The 19,950-nt window shown below is 43.2% G+C and overlaps 1 protein-coding gene across 2 annotated transcripts in view; it reads left to right on the top strand.

Annotated features, from left to right (window-relative positions):
* SPRED2 (sprouty related EVH1 domain containing 2) overlaps nt 1-19,466 on the top strand; it is a 66,492-nt gene extending 47,026 nt beyond the window's left edge. For both annotated transcript variants that reach the window (XM_075088394.1, XM_075088395.1), the window contains exons 5-6: nt 15,434-15,583; nt 15,996-19,466. In XM_075088394.1, coding sequence (XP_074944495.1) covers nt 15,434-15,583; nt 15,996-16,646 — 801 coding nt within the window. In that variant the 3' untranslated portion in view covers nt 16,647-19,466. The remainder of the gene's footprint in view (nt 1-15,433; nt 15,584-15,995) is intronic.
* The last annotated feature ends 484 nt before the right edge of the window (nt 19,467-19,950 follow it).

Raw genomic sequence — 19,950 nt, 5'->3', positions numbered from 1 at the left:
TGTTAGGTCTGGTTTGTGAACTTAAAAAGACTGCAGTCCCCTTCTGGATTAACAGGAACATAAGGGAGAAAACAACAAAACTCAACCTTACTAAGTTTTATATGGATGTTACAATCATAGCTGTTTCGTATAATCAATAATAATTTTTTTAGAAAGCCTAGTTTTTGTTCAAAATGAGACTTGCAGAATTTTGCAGGTAGAGCAGGCATGATCTAGAGGTACGCGGCTGAGCTACAGGGTTGCATTTCAAGACACCAAGACTCGATCCATTGCTTCTCTTGCTGGCTCCTGGTTAAGACCTTGCATACGTTGGTTCCCCAACTGCAAGATAGGAAAAATACTCTCCTGCTTCACTAAGGTTATGTGGATAGATCTTGCTGCCACGACCGCCACCACTTTTATTCTCGGGCTTCCAGCAGAAGTCTTCAGACTCATATTTTCACCACAAAGTTGCATGTTTGAAGCGATCCTGTGCCCCTCGTGCCTTTTTCTCAGCATGAATGCGTACTCCTGTGCTCGGGGATGTTTGAGTTAGGAAGTTTGTCGTGTGGCTTGGATGCCAGTTGTTTAAGAGACAGACACAATTACCCATTCTCCACTGTAGCGGTGCAGATTGTGGCAGATGTTAATGTTATAGTCCTCCTTGCATCTCTTCTGGTTTCCTAATTTAAAAAAACCAGATTTCTCCCTGCTGCCTTTCCATGAAACCTTTTCCCTACTTTCATCTCCCATGTGGGCCTCAAGCGTGTTACAGCCTCACTATTAAAATTTATAAGATTTATGTTAGTTAGATAAACACTAAATCTAATTTTTCTTGCTGGCTTGGTCGTTTCACGTTCAGATGGTTCTTTTAAAGAATGACTGTAGCTCTTTTTTCTTCAAAATAGACATGTAGAAACCCAGTCCAATTACTCTTTGGAATATATTTGTAAGTGTGTGATGCTGGAGCATCTCTTGTCCCACCCTTCCATGGAAAATGATGTTGCCGAGAGTAGAGAAGCAGCAAGTTGCAAGATTTATTTCTTTCGCAAGTTGCGCTCAGGGATTAAAGAGCCGCCAGAGTCTGCAATTTCCTTTTCCTTAAGGCTAAGCTAGAGTAACAGAAAGGAAAAATGCCTTTTGGAGGAGCAGAGCTCTGTACGGGGGTGGTGGGGTGTGGTGCTTAGGTTGTCACCGTGAGCAAATCCACCTTGTTTGCTCTGTAAGGCTGAGCAAAGCGATTAGGGGATTGCCACAGTGACAGGACTAGATGGCCTTACCTATATTATTCTTCCTGCTCAGCAGCCAGCTGTGCTGTGCATGTAGGGCCAAAGGGTTCATTGCTGCTAGCCACATCCTCTGATGTCTGGATTTTGGGCTTGCATTGTAAACCACAGCTATTTAATTCAAATTTTAAAAGAAAAAAAAGTACTTGCCAAGAAGAGAGAAATTCACACGCAGAAACCATCAGGCTTAAATCCTTTCCTCAAAAAAGAAAAAACAACAACAACAAAAAAAAGCCTTTCCTGGCTTTGAGCAATGAACTGGACTGAGATTTATTAATAATTTTTAGAGTTGAGTCTCTCAAGTTATGCACAGTGCTCTGGGCATCCCCATCCTACACTTGAACAGTCAGTGCAACACCAACTTAGCCATCGCTTGTCATGTCTGAACACGGCTTTCGCGCTTCGCACTTCAGTCCTGTGAAATCTGCCTTGATTTGTTCCAGCATACTGACTACCAAGGTAGTCCTGGACTCTGAAGTAATTGGTTTATCTGTAGCTTAATTATTTTTTTCTTCCTCCCATTAATACCACGGTATACCAGCTTCTCAGGGGAATTCTTCCTGTTTTTATGCCAGGGGTCAGGAGGCAGGAGAGGTGACACTAGAACAGTGAAAAGTTCATGACTATCCAGCTATTTTAAGGCTAGCTTTCCTCTTATGCCTTTTTTCCCCCTGCCTTTCTACAGGTTAACTTTGCCCACAACAAATTCATGTCACTCAATGGGAATGGACACCAACGCTCAAGAGAGATTTTTCAGTAGGGAAAGTCAAGTGGAAATTTTTCTCTGGCTGTCAAGTTTTTTTATGGTGTTATGCTTCTCCCTTTCCTTCAGGACCTCCTGTTTCTTTTAAGTGATGCTGGAAATCAACCCATTTATTTTCTTACTCTTTCTACCGCTACAAGCAAGCTATACTGACTCTGACAATTTAATACGATTGTCACTGAGAAGGAGGCATCGCTGCTGTGATCTGGGGTGGCAGCTGCGCTTTTCTTCAAGTCCTTCAAAACTGCAGGGGCAATTACTATCTACTTCAGCCTATGATTGTCCTTGCTTACTCGCAGCCTGCTGTCTGGACAGACAGAAGTACAAAAATTACTGTGGTGTGGGGGTACTGAGCATATAAAATCTATTCTTCTGTGTGTAACAGATTCACGAGATATCAATCAAGTGAAGAGCTAAGGGGAACTGATAGGAGAGAGAACTGTGGTGTAGATTTGAAGCTTTATTTGCTTGCTTTGAAAGAAAGGAGGGGGAAGTAGAGGGCTTGCACAATTTATGTATTCCTTTATTGTATTTATTACTTTTTTTCCTTCTGGGTCAATCTCTGGTGGGCAAAGCAGGCTTTTCTTGATACACTGAAGTTCAGTTACTTTGGCAACATTTCAGTCTAAGACTTCAAAACAATAAAACTTTTTCTTTCTTAAACCAAACTCTATCAGCCTGGTTATTTTACCATATGCACAATCTTCAAATTCCTAAGTCCCTGGCAAGGACGGGATCACCCAACCAGTACTTCAGTGCTTCCCTAGGGTCTGGCAGTTGCCGCTGTGCTGGCGGGGAGATGACGGGAATGTGCTTGGAAATTGGGTTGGTCACATGCACCTGCGTACACTTTGTGGAGGAAGCCGAAAAGTGTTTGCTGTCAGAAAACCAGACCCAAAAGAAAGGATGTAATTTCCCTGTTTCTCCCCTGTTCCCCCTACGTTAGCAGCCAAAATAGGGGAAGCAGTCCTTTTCTGCAAATATCAGCCTACTGACAGCTTGGTGTGTTTGGGGTGTCTGCGTGAACAAGGCGAGGAGCATCTTTTGTTTGGTAACAAATTATTAAGCAGAAAATATCTGTATTGCTACCAGATATTCCAAGTCTCACTGTCGTGTAGTTTTTATGTTGCTAATCATAGTAGCGACTTGGATGTATTCAGCTACTTTGCTGAGGGTAAGCAATTTCTCTTGTCACAATTCTTCCTCACAAGACTGTTTTTATAGTGTATTTTCTGGCTCTGTACCGTTCCCACATAGACACAAGAGTTGGTCCTGCGCTGGGATTGGGATATATCCTGCAGGAAACTGAAATTTGATCTTCTGCTGTGATGGAAGTTTCCTTATAGCTGTATCTTGCCAGAACTTGTAAGTGTTGTAATTTGTGCACCAGTTAAGTATTGAGTTTTGTTCAGTTTGCCCCAGCAGTTTAAGGGAGATTTTTGTCGGGTTTTTTTGTTTCTTTTTCTTTAATGCCCGTTTTCCCCTTTCCCTGTGCTTAAATGATTATATGGTGGCATATTTTAGTGTGCCAGCTCTTTCAGTTTTATACTCCATTTAATTATTTTGTTATGTGTAACCAGACTTGCATTCATTTAAGTGATCTTCAGATTACTGAAAGCCTGTTTTCCTGTAATGTGCAGTCACCTGAAGCTTCAGGATGAGAAGGGTCACCAGCAAACCTCCATACAGGATTCTTTGTCCAAAGGTGAATTGACCAGTGCCTCCCTAGCTGTAATTTCTAGCTGATTAATTTGTGATCTGCGTGTGTTGTAGCACCATTTCACACTTGCAGTCAGCTAGCTGCATGCTTGTCTTCCGAAAAAAATAATTTGGCTGTGTAGTAATGTACTTAAACTATGTGATGAGTTAAAGTGTGAAGCTGTTTATGAGCCTGTTCCCTTTTAATTCAGCTGGAGCTGAATGCTTTTAGTGCATTTGTGTGCTTAAGGCACAAATGTGTCAGAAACAAAACATAGCCAAGATGAAATTGCTCTTTCTTAACATACAGCAAAATGGAGGGGGGAAGAGATTTTTTTCTTTACTTTTTTTTAAAGGATTTTTTTTTTAACCTGGATCAGCTTACTAGTTGGACTTAGCATGTGGCCCCACAGGCAACAGCAGCAGCCCAGATAAAGGTGGGATGCAGGGGCTAAGCATCCAGAGGTAGAGCCCAAATTGCTGGCTGCCAACAAAGCCATCCCTGGGACCCCTTGCTGAAGGTGGGATTTTCTGTTTCTCCCCAAAAGCAGCCACCGTGGTCCTTGCTGTTTCCCTTGCATAGCTCTGATCCCTTGCCCTCAGTCAGCCAGGAGGAGTGTTTGCAAGTACAGCTCGTCTTTTCTGTGTTTGCAGCACGGCGGTTTTGCCTACCTCAGCTTGTCAATGGAGCTTCGCAGGCTGGGTTTGTGATCTTCTCATTTTGGCCTTGCTTTTGTTCAGCTGTGGTTCCCCAGGCATTTCTTCAGCATTATGTAAGGGGGACCTGATTTGAGGCAAGATGTCTGTGAAAAGCAAGTTATTTTGCAGCCAGCTCAGTTCCCCCCCACCTTGCTTTTGCAGCCCAGCCGTGCCAAAAGCGGAGCTGGCGTGGGGGAGCAGAAGTGAGGTTGCAGGGGTTATTTTAGCACCATGTGTGAAACCACAGTCGAGGATGCAACTGGACTGATGTGTCCTCAGCCTCAGCTGCTGAGAGCCACCGGAGCGGAGAGGAGCTCCTGCTGTCCCCCTTTTACCAGCATAGCTGACCCCATGCTGAGCCAGCCTGGGGAAGTGAACCAAAAGCTAGCCCTATAAAAGAAAGTGAATACTCTTCCGGTGGTTTAGCTCCTCGAGCCAGCTCGCTGTAGGGCTGGAGAAGCAGAAGTGCTGGCTCAAGGGAAACTGTAAGAGTGATCGGCTAAGCGGGCGGCAAAAAATGTCCGCCACCCTGCTAATATTCATCGTGCTGCATGAAATTCGCCGCATACCCCCGGCCATGGATACACCACCTTCTGCAAGACAGCTTCACTGCAGACCTTAGCTGTGCTTGTGCCAATGGTACAAATAAGGTGGTTCTTGCACACGTGGCTGAGCCTGGCTTAGTATTAATGTCATTTTCCTCCTTCATGTTGCCACTGCCAAATTCATCCTTTGATGGAGACAAGGAGACGACAGGATAGCTGAGGCACTATTCATGTTGCCACTGCCAAATTCATCCTTTGATGGAGACAAGGAGACGACAGGATAGCTGAGGCAGTGTTGATGGGTGTGTGTTTTGGCCAGATGTTATGACCTTGCCTTGAAATACATAATTGATATTGCTATAGTTTGCCACTAGGCTCCTTCTTTAATCTGGGCTATGCAGTTAGCCTTTGAAGTGTATAGTTCTTGTTTGGCCGCAGGGTGCTTGAAAATTTTGCAAATACAGAAAATTGCCTTTTCTGTTACTTTAATATGCAACCTAAGGAAGTTGGTTTCAGCAAGCAGCTATATTTGTAAGCTGCAATCTCTCCTGCTGCTGTGTTTGAACAAAAGGCTTTGTCCCAGAGCACCTGTGGTAGGAGGCACCGGGGATGTTGGCCAGATTTGGGGTGTCTTGCCTGGCCCTGGGCACTGCCTCTGAAGGTGACAGGCAGAGCGGAGCCTGTGCGGGGTGTAAACACAGTTAGAAAGAGGCAGCCTTGGCTGGGGGACAGAGCAATGATTGACAACTTCCCGCGCTGCGGTAGAAAGGATTAGGGAATTGCCACCCAGCATGAAACCCAGCAGTGCTGGTGGAGCTGGAGGGATGCGGGCCTGGAACGGGCAAACCTTGCTCGGCCCCAGCCTCTCTGCATAATTTAGAGGGGTAAAGCTTTTGGCTCCTGGTGCAGCACTGGAGCATCCATCTTGGCAGTGACATGAAGGGGACTGAGTCAGAACTGCAGGGCAAATGACCATGTTGCCCTGCTCTTCATGAAAGAGCCTATAATTTCCACGTGCTGTTTAAACACTGGCAAATCTGGTTGGAATTTCTTGACCCATGTAACAGGTAGAAAAGGGGAGGGGTGAGGGAACCACAGAGCTCAAGCCTCTTGGAGTGTGTACCCAACTTTTGCTAGTTTAACCATAATTTGGTTGCATCCTTGCAAATAGGTTTTTTGTTTGTTTGGGGTTTCTTTATTTGGAGAGTTTGGAAAGGAAAAGGAGGAGTTTGGTAAAGCTAAATAATGAAATGTGCTTTTACATAAGGCTTCAAGAATGATTTTCCTTTAAAGTGGTAGGATCCCCCTTTCACCCCTTTCAAAAAAAACCCCAAACCTCTTACTGACAAAATACCTCAGGATGGTACTCCCCCTCACCCCCAGGAATGTGTTTGGTAGTAACTCAGGACGAACAATAGAATATATGATACATGAGTTCAGGGAGCTCAAAACGGACCTCTGCCCAGCACAGAAATGCATTATAAACAACTGCATCTAAATAGCCCTGTTTCCTTCCCTCACCTGCCTAATGTGTTTTGCCAAGGGTCTGCTTGCCATGTCTCGTAAATATTTTATGAAAATTAAATCAAAAGTGATTATAGGAAGCAGTTCATCTGTCTCTGGTTCTGTCTGCAAAAGGAGAAGGAAAGGCAGAAGTAAATAAGTACCATTGCATTTTTAAGTGGAGCCTGACATATTTGCAGTGCATGTGAAGAGGGTATTTTAAAAGTTTGCATCAGCTGTTGGATTCTATTTTGGTGATGAATTCCAGCTAAAATAACATGGATGCTCTTAACTGTGTGAATAAATGACCCCTAACTGACTTCTTAAAATATCGTATCAGTCTGCTGTGGGAAGTTTGCATTTAACTGGTTTTTCCCCCTCCATTTGTAACCTGCTATATTACATAGGAGGAGCATGCTGCTGAATTTAAAGGCTGAAGTGTTGAATTTCTACGTAGCAGAGATATTAATGATGGATTAGGTGCACTGATTCTTTTAGCTTAGCTAATCAAATTTTCATTAGCATTTTTCTCCTCCCCCTGCCTTGGAAATTTCTGTATTGAAGAGCTGCAGTTCAGTGGTGAGTTATGTGGAGCCATCTGTTCTCGGCTGCACTCAGCAGCAGCGCAGGCTCTTGCCATCCCCTGTGTGTGTCCAGACTTCAACACCCTCTGGCTGAGCTTTGCTTCTTTATTTCCTAGCATCCCTACCCATCTTCCAAAAGGAAAGCTTTTCAGCAGCATTGGATGTGCACAGTTCCCTGTTAGCACCTTAAAATTAGGAGCTAGTGCTTTAAAAATTAATTGCAGCTCTGCTGATGACAAGTGGGTCAAAAACAGAAGACTTTAAAGAGGAGGTGGCACCCATGTCCCTCTGCACACACCCCTGTCTCTGCCCCCTGCTTTGCCTGGAGACCCTCCTGTGCCATCGGGGCACAAGCCTGTACAGGTGGTCAGCTGGGGTCAGGGAGCTGATACAAAAATTATTTTGGGCTGGTTTCCTATGGTTGTCCACCCAAGCATGTGGACAGAGCAGGTGATGAGACTGGTGGGAGGAGGAAGCAGGGACCGTCACCTCCCCATAGTCGTACAGACCTCGGTGGCCATCTCTCATGGCCTTAGCAGGGGACAGCTGTGGTAATGTGGCTGATATTACTTGTTAGAGGAGGGAGGCTTTGCTAATCTTTGCAGAGCTGTATGAACACAAATATTGGGCAGCTGATCATCCCGACAATGCCGTAATCTACACCAAGATGTCATTTCCAAGGCATAAACAGATTAACAGAGCCCTTTATGCAAAAAGAAAAAGCCTGTCTCTGTCCCTAGGTGGTTTTAAGCAAGTGGTTGGTTTAAACAGTTCTCAAGTTTAGGAAAAAAGATGCCACTGAAGCGATGTAGCTCATCTCAGCGTGGAGAAACCCAATCAGGCCACAGCAAGGGGGAGTTACAGGAATGAAGAAGGAAACATAGGAGTCCTGGCAAGGAGAGGGTCTCCAGATTGGTGAGGACATGAGCACCTCATGGGTAGGCAGAGCCGTCCCACTCTTACCACTGTGCTGTGGGATTGCTGTGCTGCCTGCGGAGCAGCCCCAGTAACTGGGGCTTGTGGTTTGGGTTTTTTTTCCCCCTTACAACATGCTGGTTTTCCTTTGTGAGTACCTGATGCACAGACTTCTCCTTCCATTGAAGTGGTGCTCTAGCCCAGTGGTGCAGTAAGGGCAAGGCGAGGGGTATCATGTGGGAAGGAAATGCTGTGTGGACCCTCTCACAGCCTCTGGTCCTGGGCTGAGTCTGAGCAAAATGGGGTACTGTCTCCAGCCCTCCTCTGAGTTTTGCAGGCATTTCTTTTTTTATCTGTTCAAATGCCTGTGTTTGCATAGATGCGTCTGACGCCTCGTAACACTGGCAAGTAGCGAAACAGGAAAATCTCACTGAGGTTTCCCCCTTACCACATCTGAGTGTTTGTCACATCATTTAGCCATGTCTGATTCTCAAATATTCTTTTTACTCCTTGAAGCGAGCCATGACGCCACATCTGTGGTCCGTGCAGAACTGACCAATGATGCCAGAATCGGGTTTAGCATTAGTTTAACGGAGATGATCTTGTGCACCGAATCCTTGTAAATGTTCTGTAAGTTTTGCTGACTTAAGGCAGCACAGCCACCAGCATCTTTCTGGCACTAAAAGCTATAACTACAAAAAAAAAAATAAAAAAAGGTACCAGTAAAACTAGCTAGCTTTCTGCACTTTATATTAGTATTTGTGTAAGAGATGACTAGGAAAGAGTCCAAACATTTGAGAAATTATAGTCATGTTCTGGTTATAGAAAAATCTGAATCCATGCTTATTGTAATGGTTGTATACAGCCAGTTTGTCTTTGAACTGTACTGGAATACGATCTAACATGAAGCTTTTCCTTCAGCCTTTGCTAGGGAATAGAACTAGATTCAGCTCTAGTGGTCCTCAGTGGATGAGTGTGTCACAACATCTACAAAAATGTATGGAACTGATTTTCTTCAATACAACTTTTGTCTTGTCTTCAGTGATAGGAAACAAACAGAAATTTGACAAAGGCATTTTCTTCCGTGGCTTTACCTTGTCATGACAAATTAAAAGCTTGTGCTCAGGAGACAGGAGTCTCAAATCTTAAAAGATTTTTCACACTGAACGTTTTTCCTAATACTTAGATAATCTAAGCCCCCTTTGAAGTGGGCTGTCCTGAGTATACAGGGCACACTTAGGGTGGATGGAAAATGTCAACTGTTTCCTTTTCTAGTTTTCTTGAATAGAAAGAAAAATGTGTTTTGAGACAAAAATTAGGACTTTTGCTGTTCCCCTCTCTGTGAATTTCAAAAGTGCTATATCTCTTTAGGCTTAAAAAAAAAAAGCTGGAGGGGAAAGGAAGTACTTGTTCTGGCAAGATTAAGCTGAGGGAGTTCTTGGAGACTGTATTTTATCTTAATTTCTTTGGAAAGGTGGAAGTTTCTTTGCCATGCATCCGAAATAACTCTCAAACTTCCTCTTTGTGAAGTTCATAAGCAGCGGAGGCTCTGCAGATAAACTTCAGATTGGTGCTTAGCTCAGTATTGCTCGCTTGCTGTACCGTTTCACCAACTTTATCATTTTTCCTTTCTGTATTGATAGCACAGCTGTGTTTTCCCTTATTGCAGCAAATGAAAGAGCCAAGTGAAGAAGAGCTGGCTTGTGCCAGAGCTCCCAAGGGATCGCACCTAGGCAGAGCACACAAAGGGCTCTGGTTGCCTCCAGGAGCTCATCGTGCAGCCTTAAGCCAGAGGTGGTCAGGCTACTGCCTGGGGGAGGATGTAGCTTGCTGGCTGTCATTTTTCCAGGCTCATCTTCAGGCTGTGAGTTGGTAAGGGAGCTGGGTTTCCTGTCCTGGGGATGGCGAGGATGTCTTCTCAGATGACGAGATGGCGATGGGCTCTTTTTTAATGTGTCCAGGCTTCCCGAAGTGAACACAAGAGCCTCTGCAAGGAGGTTTGGCTGTTGCAGAAGGCTGCCGTGGTAAAGATGAGACCTTGAGCCCCCACCAAGGTCTGTATGTCTGTGCTGCGTGCTGACAGTCCCCCTCAGATATGGGTGATGCAGTGAGCGAGCTTGCCCAGCAGTGTGAAGTGAGCAAAGCAGAGCGTGGCAGTAGAGAGCTGGTCATCTTATAGAGGGCTTGTGCTTTGAAACAGCCAGGCTGACATGGGTTTTTGATTCCTTTAGGACCATTACTTGTGAAACTACTTGTTTATCATCATGATACTTCTACTCCCCCTTGTCCTCCCCACCTCATGAAACCATTAAAATCCTGGAGGGAAAAAAAAATCATCTTGTCTTGCTTGACACACAATTATTTTTGACAGCAAACTTGCAAATGCTTTAGCTGGCTGAGAGCACTTCTGGAAGTTACAAGTGACAGAGCTCCATAATTTCCCCCTGGCAATCGATTTCTGACAAGCTGCCACAGATTGCATTGCTTCATAATTCTGAGATAATATTTCTTCTTTTTTGTAGTCACCCTTGGATGTTGCATCACACGGGGTGAAACTATTCTGTAAAGCCACTAGTGGCAAGGTGGTCAGTCCAGTTCAGGAGCAGGAGCAGGCTTCTTTTTCTCATTGGTTTTTATGATAGATACTTATCTCAGAATATTACTTAGGCACCTGATTAGCCAGCCGTTCTTGTGTAACAAATCCATTTCAATGAGAAGTAAACAGCAGTAAATCATTACCATAATCTTCTTTACTAATGATTAGGTTTTTTTAATTTAATGAGTCACCTCTGAAAGTCTGAGGGGGAAAGAAGGACACTTGTTTTTTTTTTAAATGATCACAGTGCAATCATTTGCATGTAGAAGCCCAGTGTCGTTTCTCAGAGCAGCCATATCAAACATGCAGTATGTGTGCTCACTCAGATACGTACAGCTCGCTTGCGAAAGGAAATGTGTTGTATGGGTTTTATAAAATTTCTACTATGGTCATGATTAATGATTTTGTTATCCAAGCAGTGAAACCACAAGACTTCACGACCGCCATAGCAATCACAAAGCTCTAGTATATGCTGCACAAATTTCTTTAATTGAGCATTTGAGAGCGTGTTGAAACAGAGTTTCTTACCGGACTCCCTGTTCCAGCAACTTTAGTTTTGGGTTCATTTCTCTTATGTGGCTACTGGGCATGTTTTCAATAGTTTCCCCTCAAAAACAAATACTGGAGCTGGACTGGTTTCAACAGGCTTTAGAGGAAGACAGTGTTTCTCTGACTGACTGGTGGCTCGATGGTTTGGGACATGTTTTTTTATTGGTGAAATAGGCTGGCTCTGGAGACCACATCCTTTCTGGATGTATTCCTGTAGGCAAGCGTGTTGTATTTGGGTGACCTGCAACTCATGTCTCCTCCCTCCACCATCCTTCCCAAAATCTTCACTGCTATGCTCTTAGTAGAAAATCCCAGCCAAGACCCAGTCTTGTTGTGGAGACAGAAGTTGCTCCCTGCTTCCATCACTGATAAAGTTTTGCCATCATGTGTTCATAGAGCCACTTGGCTGAAGATGAGAATGCCTTTTCTTTGAGAACGTGCCTGATTTTCACCGATCACCAAGTCCAGGTTCAGTCCCAGAGGAGTGGTAACTGAGAGAAAGGTACGCTTTTGAAGGCCTGAGCATCACTGTGCCTTTGATCCTCGGTCACTTACTCTCTTCAGAGGGTTTCCATATGGCTTCTTGAACCATGTTTTAACTGTGGGCTCTGTCAGAAGTACCTCCTTCTGTCTGAGCCTTATCTGAGCCTCTTCCAGCGGATACCTCACGATCTTTTCTTCTGCAGGATACCAGAAGAATAGTCTCTTCCTACTCATGTTCCCATGGGACTCACGATTCAGTAGACTACTCTTCCTGTCTTTGTGGTCCCTTCCAGCATCTCTTATCCAGGGTGGAAAGACCCAGGCTATTTAGTTAGCTGTTGTCAAGAAGCTGTCCCATGCCCTCAGTTGTTCTGACCATGCTCTGTGAGCTTGCCATGGTGGAAATACCCTTATTGACACAGGATGGAGGGGGGGGCCAGAACCACAGAGATTGGGGTAGCACAGCAGATGCATGGAATGTCTTGATGATCTTTGTTGATGCTGCTTTTTTTGCTTGTTTGGTTTTAATCTGTTGCTGAGCCACCAAGCTGACACTGTCACTGTCTGTTTTAACCCCAAGACCTCTTTCCTGAGCAGCGATGGCTAGCTCAGAGTGCATCATTGTACAAATCAGATCAAGGTGTTTCTGTGACTTTGCACTTTAGGGGTAACTTTTTTTTTTTTTACATTCAATCTCTCAGCATTATGAGATTCTTAAGCAAGTTTTCAGGGTCAGTTTTCATTTTTACTCGCTTGAGTTAAGTTTCATCAGAAAACTGTGTCATCTTGTTCATCTCTGTCTTCAGATCATTGATGAGTATGCGCACCAGTACTGGTGAGGGTGAGGAGCCTGTGGGATTCACTGGTGATCTGCTTGGAAGGAGGGTGTTTTCTACCTTTTTTTCCCCCATCTTCAAACCATTTATTCCTACATGTCAAGCGACTTCTCTCTTCTCCTACAGAAGTTTGAAGCTTTGATGGGGGACCTTGTTGGAAAGTAGCAGTGCTTACCCCAGCCAATGGTCAGCAAGGTAACCCTGCAGACACCACGTTTGTCAACCAGTCGCCTTTAGTGTCACCAACTAGGAAGCAGCATGAACTTTTTTACGGATGAGTGAGCAGAGACCTAGTCTCTGATAGCCTGCTTTCTCCCTTTCTGGACGCTTAGACTAAGTGTTTGTGTTGGCAAACTGCCCCTCTAATCTGAGGACATTGAACGTGAAAATGCAGCAATTTTTAATAAGGTGAAAGTAGAGGCCAGAGCTGCAGCCTCTGTGGTATGCTGCAAACAGGTTTTGTAGCCATGTCAACACATGTGGAGGAGAGGCTCGGTTGCCCTGCCGGGCCTGAAGGAGAATAAGGTGTGGAGCAAGGCAAGGGTAGATAAGAATCGGGCAAGATAAAAATCACTACAGCCTCTTTTCCAATCGCCTATTGCAGAAATACTGCCTTCCCCGAGAGGCAGCAAAGAGCACGCTGCTTGGAGGGCCGGTTATAGCTCCCAGCTGCCCTGCTGAGATTATCAAGCAGTTATATCCAGTTTGGGATTTTTATTTTCATCTAGGAGGGTGAGGGAATTGCGGGCCAGGATGTGCAATCTCCTCCAGTTGGGTAATTTTCCCAGGCCTCGTTATTTTGACCATGAGCACTCATGATGTTTTCAGAGTGTATCCACGAAAGGCTTGTCCCAGCAGGGCTCAGCCACAGTTCCAGTGAAACTGAAGGGTCCTACTGGCTGGTACAGCACCATGTTAAGGCCCTGCCTCCTTTTTGGTTCATGCCAGTCAAAGTTTAACTTTGAGAGCATGCTGCAGTCTGAGACTGCCCAGACTATGGGGTGTGTGCCTTTCTGTTGTTCTGAGAAGCTTAAATTACAGCCTGGCATCTGAGTCTGCAAAAAGGCACTTGTATGAGGTGGCTGTTGTAATCAAATCCTAACTCTTCTCAGGTTTTCCAAATAGGTTGAAAGCTTAATGTTATTATGAAGTGCTTGCGTGTAGAAGCTGCTTGTTTTCTTTTCAAATGTCCCCAAAATGTGCTAGATATTGTAGGACCTAAAGTTACAGACACAGGAATTAGCTTTGAAGGGTGTAAACCCCAGATTTGAAGTGCCTTTGTCGAATAAGTTCTGAAGACTGGACTGATGAAATCACTTCTTAAAAAGAGGCTGAATATCAGTGCAGTTACATTTTAGAGGTGGTGTTAACTATCTTAAGAGTTGTTCTGCTTCTAGGTAGTTGTTTAACAAAAAAAAAAAGGCCACCAAAACAATCACATGCATTAAAAGCCTATTCCTAATAGGTGGGTCAGCCATTTAAAATTCATCCTGCTTGTTGTACCTCTCAGATAACCCGGCCTGGCTTTACGTCACACTGCAAACAGATCTGTATATTTGCTTTCAACAAAGTAAGGTGGGATTTCAGTGCTTTTAAGTGCTATACTGGTTAAAGAGGATCAACCTCTATTTTGTGTTGTAATGCTTTAAGGTGTGCTCACATTTGCACAGAGCCTTGCAGAGCGTTGTTTTCAGAATAAACAAATATCCACAATGAGCGTTCTTGTATTCTTAGAGTAAGAGACGTGTCTAGTTAGATTCATTGGAAAATAATATTTAGAGAGTGCATTCTTGACAAGGAGAGTAGGTTTTTCAGGTAAAACCAGTCTTCTCCCACTACCGATACAAGTGTTGTGGCAAATCAAAACTTTTCCCTTGGACTCGTCTTAGGTGCAGCACAGCTTGTTAATTGGAGAGGGATGGATATTTTTCTTAGTTCAAAGCACCAGTATTTTAGGCACGTGCAGTGTTACAGTTCTGATTGTTGTGCATGGAGGCTCTTTTTCCTGCTCTTGATCTGTTAGTACATTTAACAGCTGTCCTCTGATATTCATGGTAATATGAAAAACCCCAACTGATCTGTGAAAAGAATTAATGGGCAAAATCCTGAATGTCTAGAAATTGTATGGAAACTGCTTTATCCAAGGAAGGGCTATGGAGAGAGGATGGCTAACACTGGTCCACCACTGTGTATTTCTCCAGGAGGAGAAATATGTATGTTAAGAAGCTGCAGGTATTGGCAACAGCATGTTATTGCATGATATTTCACCCTTTCATGATCGTTGTTGTATAATGATGTAACTAATTAACCCAAAGAAAGCACTCGCCATGAGCCAGGAATGTATAAAAACACAAGTAGCATTCATTGCACATTAGAGATTAGTGACAAAATGAGGAAAAAAAAAACCCTGAAGTTTTTAAAGGAAAGCTGATTATTCACGTAGCCCATGATGAACTGGAATTTGGTGAGTGTTTGGAGAAGAACGTGTAAAGGAGTTTTTGGCTTAATGGGATGCCAGCAGGTTAACAAAAATTGCCAGTATTTTTGTAGCCTGGGTAACTAGTGGGGTACAGCCTGGGCACACATATGCTCTGTCTGAGTCTGCCTGCAGGACTTACACAATTGCATCATTTAACAGAACTTAGCTTTGCTCTTCAGAGGTAGCTTCTAGCATGAACACTCATCATCCTTCGATGCCCAGTATAACAAATAACATGCCAAGCAAATTCTAGTGGTGTTGGTGAATATGTCACAGGTAGGCTGTGGCATATTATTTTTCCATGTGTGCGGCGACAGCTTTTATGGCCTGGCAACAGATCTGCCTCTCTTAAGTATTTATGTGAAACTTTATGAAGCTGCCTGCTGTCAGGTGTTACCAGTGTTGCAGGTGTGGATGAAGACAGTGAGTGGCAAAATATCTCTTAATATATTTTAATACTGCGCGCAGTAACAGCTGAATGTATGACAATTTTTCTCCCCCCTTTCCATTTAAAACAGAACGCTACAGATAGCTCCTCTAACTCCTCTCAAAAAAGGGAACAGCCTGTGCGAACTCTGGCTTCTCCTGCATCCTGCGAACATCGAAGAATTTGCACTCGTGGACACATTCACGACCATTATAGCTCTGACCACTACCATCTAGAACAAGTAAGGTTTCTTCCTAGTGTTGCCACCTAAAGGGCTGTGTCTGCCGTAGCTAAGACTGGTGTTTGGTTTTCCCCCCACATCCCCGAAAGACTCCCCTCTTCTTTTCTCCCCCTTTCCTTCTCAGTTAGTTTTAAATGCCTTCCAATTATTAAAATAAAAAAAGGGGGAGCCTACACTGTGATTTAACATGTTACGTTGTACCACATGCACCTACAATGGCCTGTGACAGTTGTACTCACTCCTGAGCCAAAGGCTGAAACTCTGTGATGGGTCATGGTGAAGGGTGAACAAAGAACGAAAGACAAAATTGTTAAATATTGACTTTTCACTAAGCAAGGAGACAGCGACTGCTGATAACAAAGTGAGCTTGTTTATCTTTTCTCCCTCTTCATCTCTCTCCCTACTTCCACAGTCAGTACCACGATCCTACCGGCACGTCAACTTCCCAGATGATGATGAGGAGATAGTGCGCATCAATCCTCGGGAAAAGATTTGGATGACCGGATATGAGGACTATCGCCATGCCCCAGCACGAGGAAAGAACTTTGATCCTGATGATATGGACTCCTACGTACGCTTTGCCAAAAGTGAGGCCTCAAAACATGAATACACTTATCCTTATGTAGACAACTCAGACTTTGACCTGGGTGAGGATATCAAGGGTGCTGTGATAAAGACTCAACCTGTCAAATTCAAGCCCAGGCGGAAGGAAGATGGTGAGAGGTCACGGTGCGTGTACTGCAGGGACATGTTCAACCATGAAGAGAACAAACGGGGTCAATGCCAGGATGCTCCAGACCGCGTCAAGACATGCATCCATCGAGTGAGCTGTATGTGGTGCGCAGACACTATGCTCTATCACTGTATGTCCGATCCAGAAGGAGACTATACAGATCCTTGCTCGTGCGACACCAGTGATGAAATGTTTTGCCTCCGGTGGATGGCCCTTATCGCCTTGTCTTTCATTGCTCCATGTATGTGCTGTTACTTGCCGCTTCGGGCTTGTTACCACTGTGGGATCATGTGCAGGTGCTGTGGTGGAAAACACAAAGCTGCTGGATGACTACAGATGTATTCGAAGTGTTACGTTTTTCCTGTAGTTCAAGGAACACGTTGGTTTTGGAGCATTGAGATCACTCATTTTGATGCAGCCACTGTGCCCAACAGCATCCAGAAATCACCAGTTTGGATCACTTTACATTCAGTTGTCTGGGGCTCACACTGCATTGATTTGCTCATCAAGTGTTCTAACTAACTAATCTACAGCATAGACTTTTGTATTATTAATCTGTAATCAAAACAGACTGTCTTGTACATGTTTATATTTTTTTTTTTTCCAGTTAAAATGAGTTTGAGAAGAACTGCTTTAAATGGTGGTGGATTTTAGAACATCTCCGGGTTGTGTCTGTCTTGCCTTCGCTTGTGTGGTACCATCAGCGTGTTAGCAAGCTTTGGCATTTCTAGAAATGGGGTGGTGTAGTGAATGAAATCTCACTTAGAAGATATTTTAACTTGCCATCAAGTTATTGTGTCTGTATAGAAGGTGTGCTAGTAACAAACTTGTACCACAACACAGTATTTCTGTCACTGGTTTTCTTTGGGTTTTTTGTTCTGTTTTTCAAAGCCAAACTAGCCATCTAAGCTGCAGTTTCTCTTCTAGAGTCCATCGTCATTTCCTTCAGCAAACATCTTAAATTATTTCTCTGTTCATAAAGCTCTGTGAACAGAAAGCAAGGCTCAGTTACCATAGTCACATAACCATTGAGAATCTGGTAGTTCTGCTTACCTGTAACCATTTCAGACCACTACTTGAAAGGGAAACTTAAATTTTAGGGTTTTCTTTTTTCCCTAAATAACATTGGAAAAATAAAACTGTGTTTTCAGAGTTCTGCCCAGAAGAAAGGGAACTTTTTCATTAGCCAGCCATGTAATGATCTGTGAATAAAACACTAAGGTTCCAGATGAGGAAAATTGTTGTTATGCAAAGAATTGCTAACAATGCAATGTCAAAAGCACTATTATGGCAATTCTGGGGAAATGCTGCATTAAGTGGTGGATTATATGGAAAAATCATATTTGTTTGGGTTTTTTTCTGTATAATACACGAGCATGAGAACATACGCATCCACAGTAGAAACTACATTTAGCACTCTAAACAGGTATTTGAAATCAAAGCCAGGATGTTAACCACCTCTTCTATTTTCTGACCTGTGATCCCAATCCTCCAGATGCTTACATATGTCTCGACGTATTGCACATGCAACCGGTGTTTCTGTGAGTATGTGTGTTGGATTAAGCATGTGAGTCTTTGCAGGAGCCAGACCGAAGCATCTCCCTGGCTTTTCTCCTCCCCAGTTCACCACCCAGATTTATCAAGTGGATGCATAAGGTGCATACAGCAGAATAAGATTAATTTTTTTTTTAATGTCATGTTGTCTTGTGTACAAGGCTTGTAATTAGCTTGGAAAAAGAGTATTTTTCTAATATATTACAAGGAATAGCCAAATAATTTTTATTAAAAAAAATGATTTAGCGCAGTGAGCTCTAACTAGCATAGTACAATCTGAATACTTTGAGGCAGCTAGGGATTGGCTTGTCAAAGCTGGCACTGCTGTTCCTGCCATAATTTCTTTCTGCAGTAAATTGCCAGTGGGCGCATGTCCTTTCCCTCCCTCTATTGCACATTGACATCAGTCTTAAAAGAGAGGAATTTTTTTTATTTTATTAATTTGCCAAATAAATGTAAAAGGAACACTTGCCATTCTTTCTTGGTGGAATGTCCCAACGGTTCCTCTAAGAGTTAATCACAGCTTTTTAGTCAACCATGTATTAAGTATGCAATGTGCTTATACACTATAGAGTTCGGTAGGCTTAATTCGTAGCAGTTGCTGGGGATTTTTTCAGTTGGGAAAAAAAAAGAATGATAGTGGAAAAGGGATGGAGTGTTACACTCTGGGTGATGTGTCTGGGTTTGCTGAATGAAACATAAATATTTTGTGCCTAAAAGCAGTTGACAAATCTCTCAATGGTGTCTAGTAAACATCAAGCCAGCCTCGAAAAAAAAAAAATTAATGGAACAACCTTTTCCTTTTATTTCTGTTCTCAAAGTTGTTTCATGTAAACAAATATCTGTAAGATCTTCTCTCTATAAAGCACAACACTACAAAAAGATCTTACAGCTGTTTGTCCAGTCTTGAAGTGCCCCTATTTATTTAAGTAAAGTTAGACATACTCCAAGCCTTCCTGTATGTCTGGAAATAAAGGTGTTTGGTTTTTTAAAAAAAAAATCCCTTTTTAAAAATTTTTTTCTTTCCCTCCTCCTTCCTCCCTCTTCTCTTGGGTTTTTGTAATACTTGTAGATTTTGCTGCGTGTGTTATTTGGTTTGTGAAGGCAGTGGTGTAAGGGCACAATGATAGAAATGGGTGTTTTTTTGTAAATATTTCTCCTTAATTTCCACACTGCTGCTGAACAGTGTGTAGCGTTCTCCCAGTCAGCTTTGCAATACTGACATCAATCATTTGAGAGAAATTATTCAGATTTTATTTTTGTATCTGTGGTAACAAAACATTAACCAAATTTTTTTTTCTGTTGTGGAAAGGTTTTTTTGGGTTATTGGTTTTTTTTTTCCAAGCTATTGCTCACGTTAACAAATTAAAGTGCCTGAAGCCTCATCATTATTGTATCTATATACTAAAAGTTAAAACCCTGTTGTATTGATTTTTATAAGCCTTTTTACCTCTGTGTAAAAAAAAATATATATACAAGTGTATGATGTACATTTTAGTTCTTAACTTCTTTTTTTATTGTTTCTAATATGTATGATCAGTGTAGCTATTGCTTTAAAATGTACCATGTAAATATAAATACATCATATCAAAATGACACTGTTTATTGTTATTCAGCTGGGTGGAAAATGAAGGGAAAACAAAACGGTGCCAGGAAAGACACGGCCATCACCTGAGCCACCTCCCCAAGACCCCAGGGTTTCTGAGGAAAAAAATTGATTTATTTTACATTTTTCGGTGGCAAATGCTGCTAGGCTCAGGCACGGGCAATACTCACCCAAATGCAGTGCGGAGCATGGGGGCAGGTGTGTTTTCAAATGTTTTTTAGGTGGTTTTCAGGTGTTTCACACGTTTTGGGGGAGGACACCCCCAGGGCAACCCGGCCTGCGACCCAGGAGGCCCCAGCAGCCATGACAGTGGCCAACACTCCCTTCCTGCTCTCCCTTCTCTTCTCCCTGGGCCCTCATCCCATGTGCTGCTTTGGCCTGGGTTAAATACGCTGTGGGGATGGTGTTTATTTTATTTTCTTTCACCCAAGCAGAGTGGGCCCAGAGAAAAGGGGAAAGCAGAGAGAAAGGCTG

The sequence above is a fragment of the Phalacrocorax aristotelis genome, chromosome 3 (assembly GCF_949628215.1).
Source record: "Phalacrocorax aristotelis chromosome 3, bGulAri2.1, whole genome shotgun sequence".
Lineage (NCBI taxonomy): Eukaryota > Metazoa > Chordata > Aves > Suliformes > Phalacrocoracidae > Phalacrocorax > Phalacrocorax aristotelis.
The sequence above is the reverse complement of the archived record's forward strand: the minus strand, read 5'-3'. Positions and strand labels throughout refer to the sequence as shown.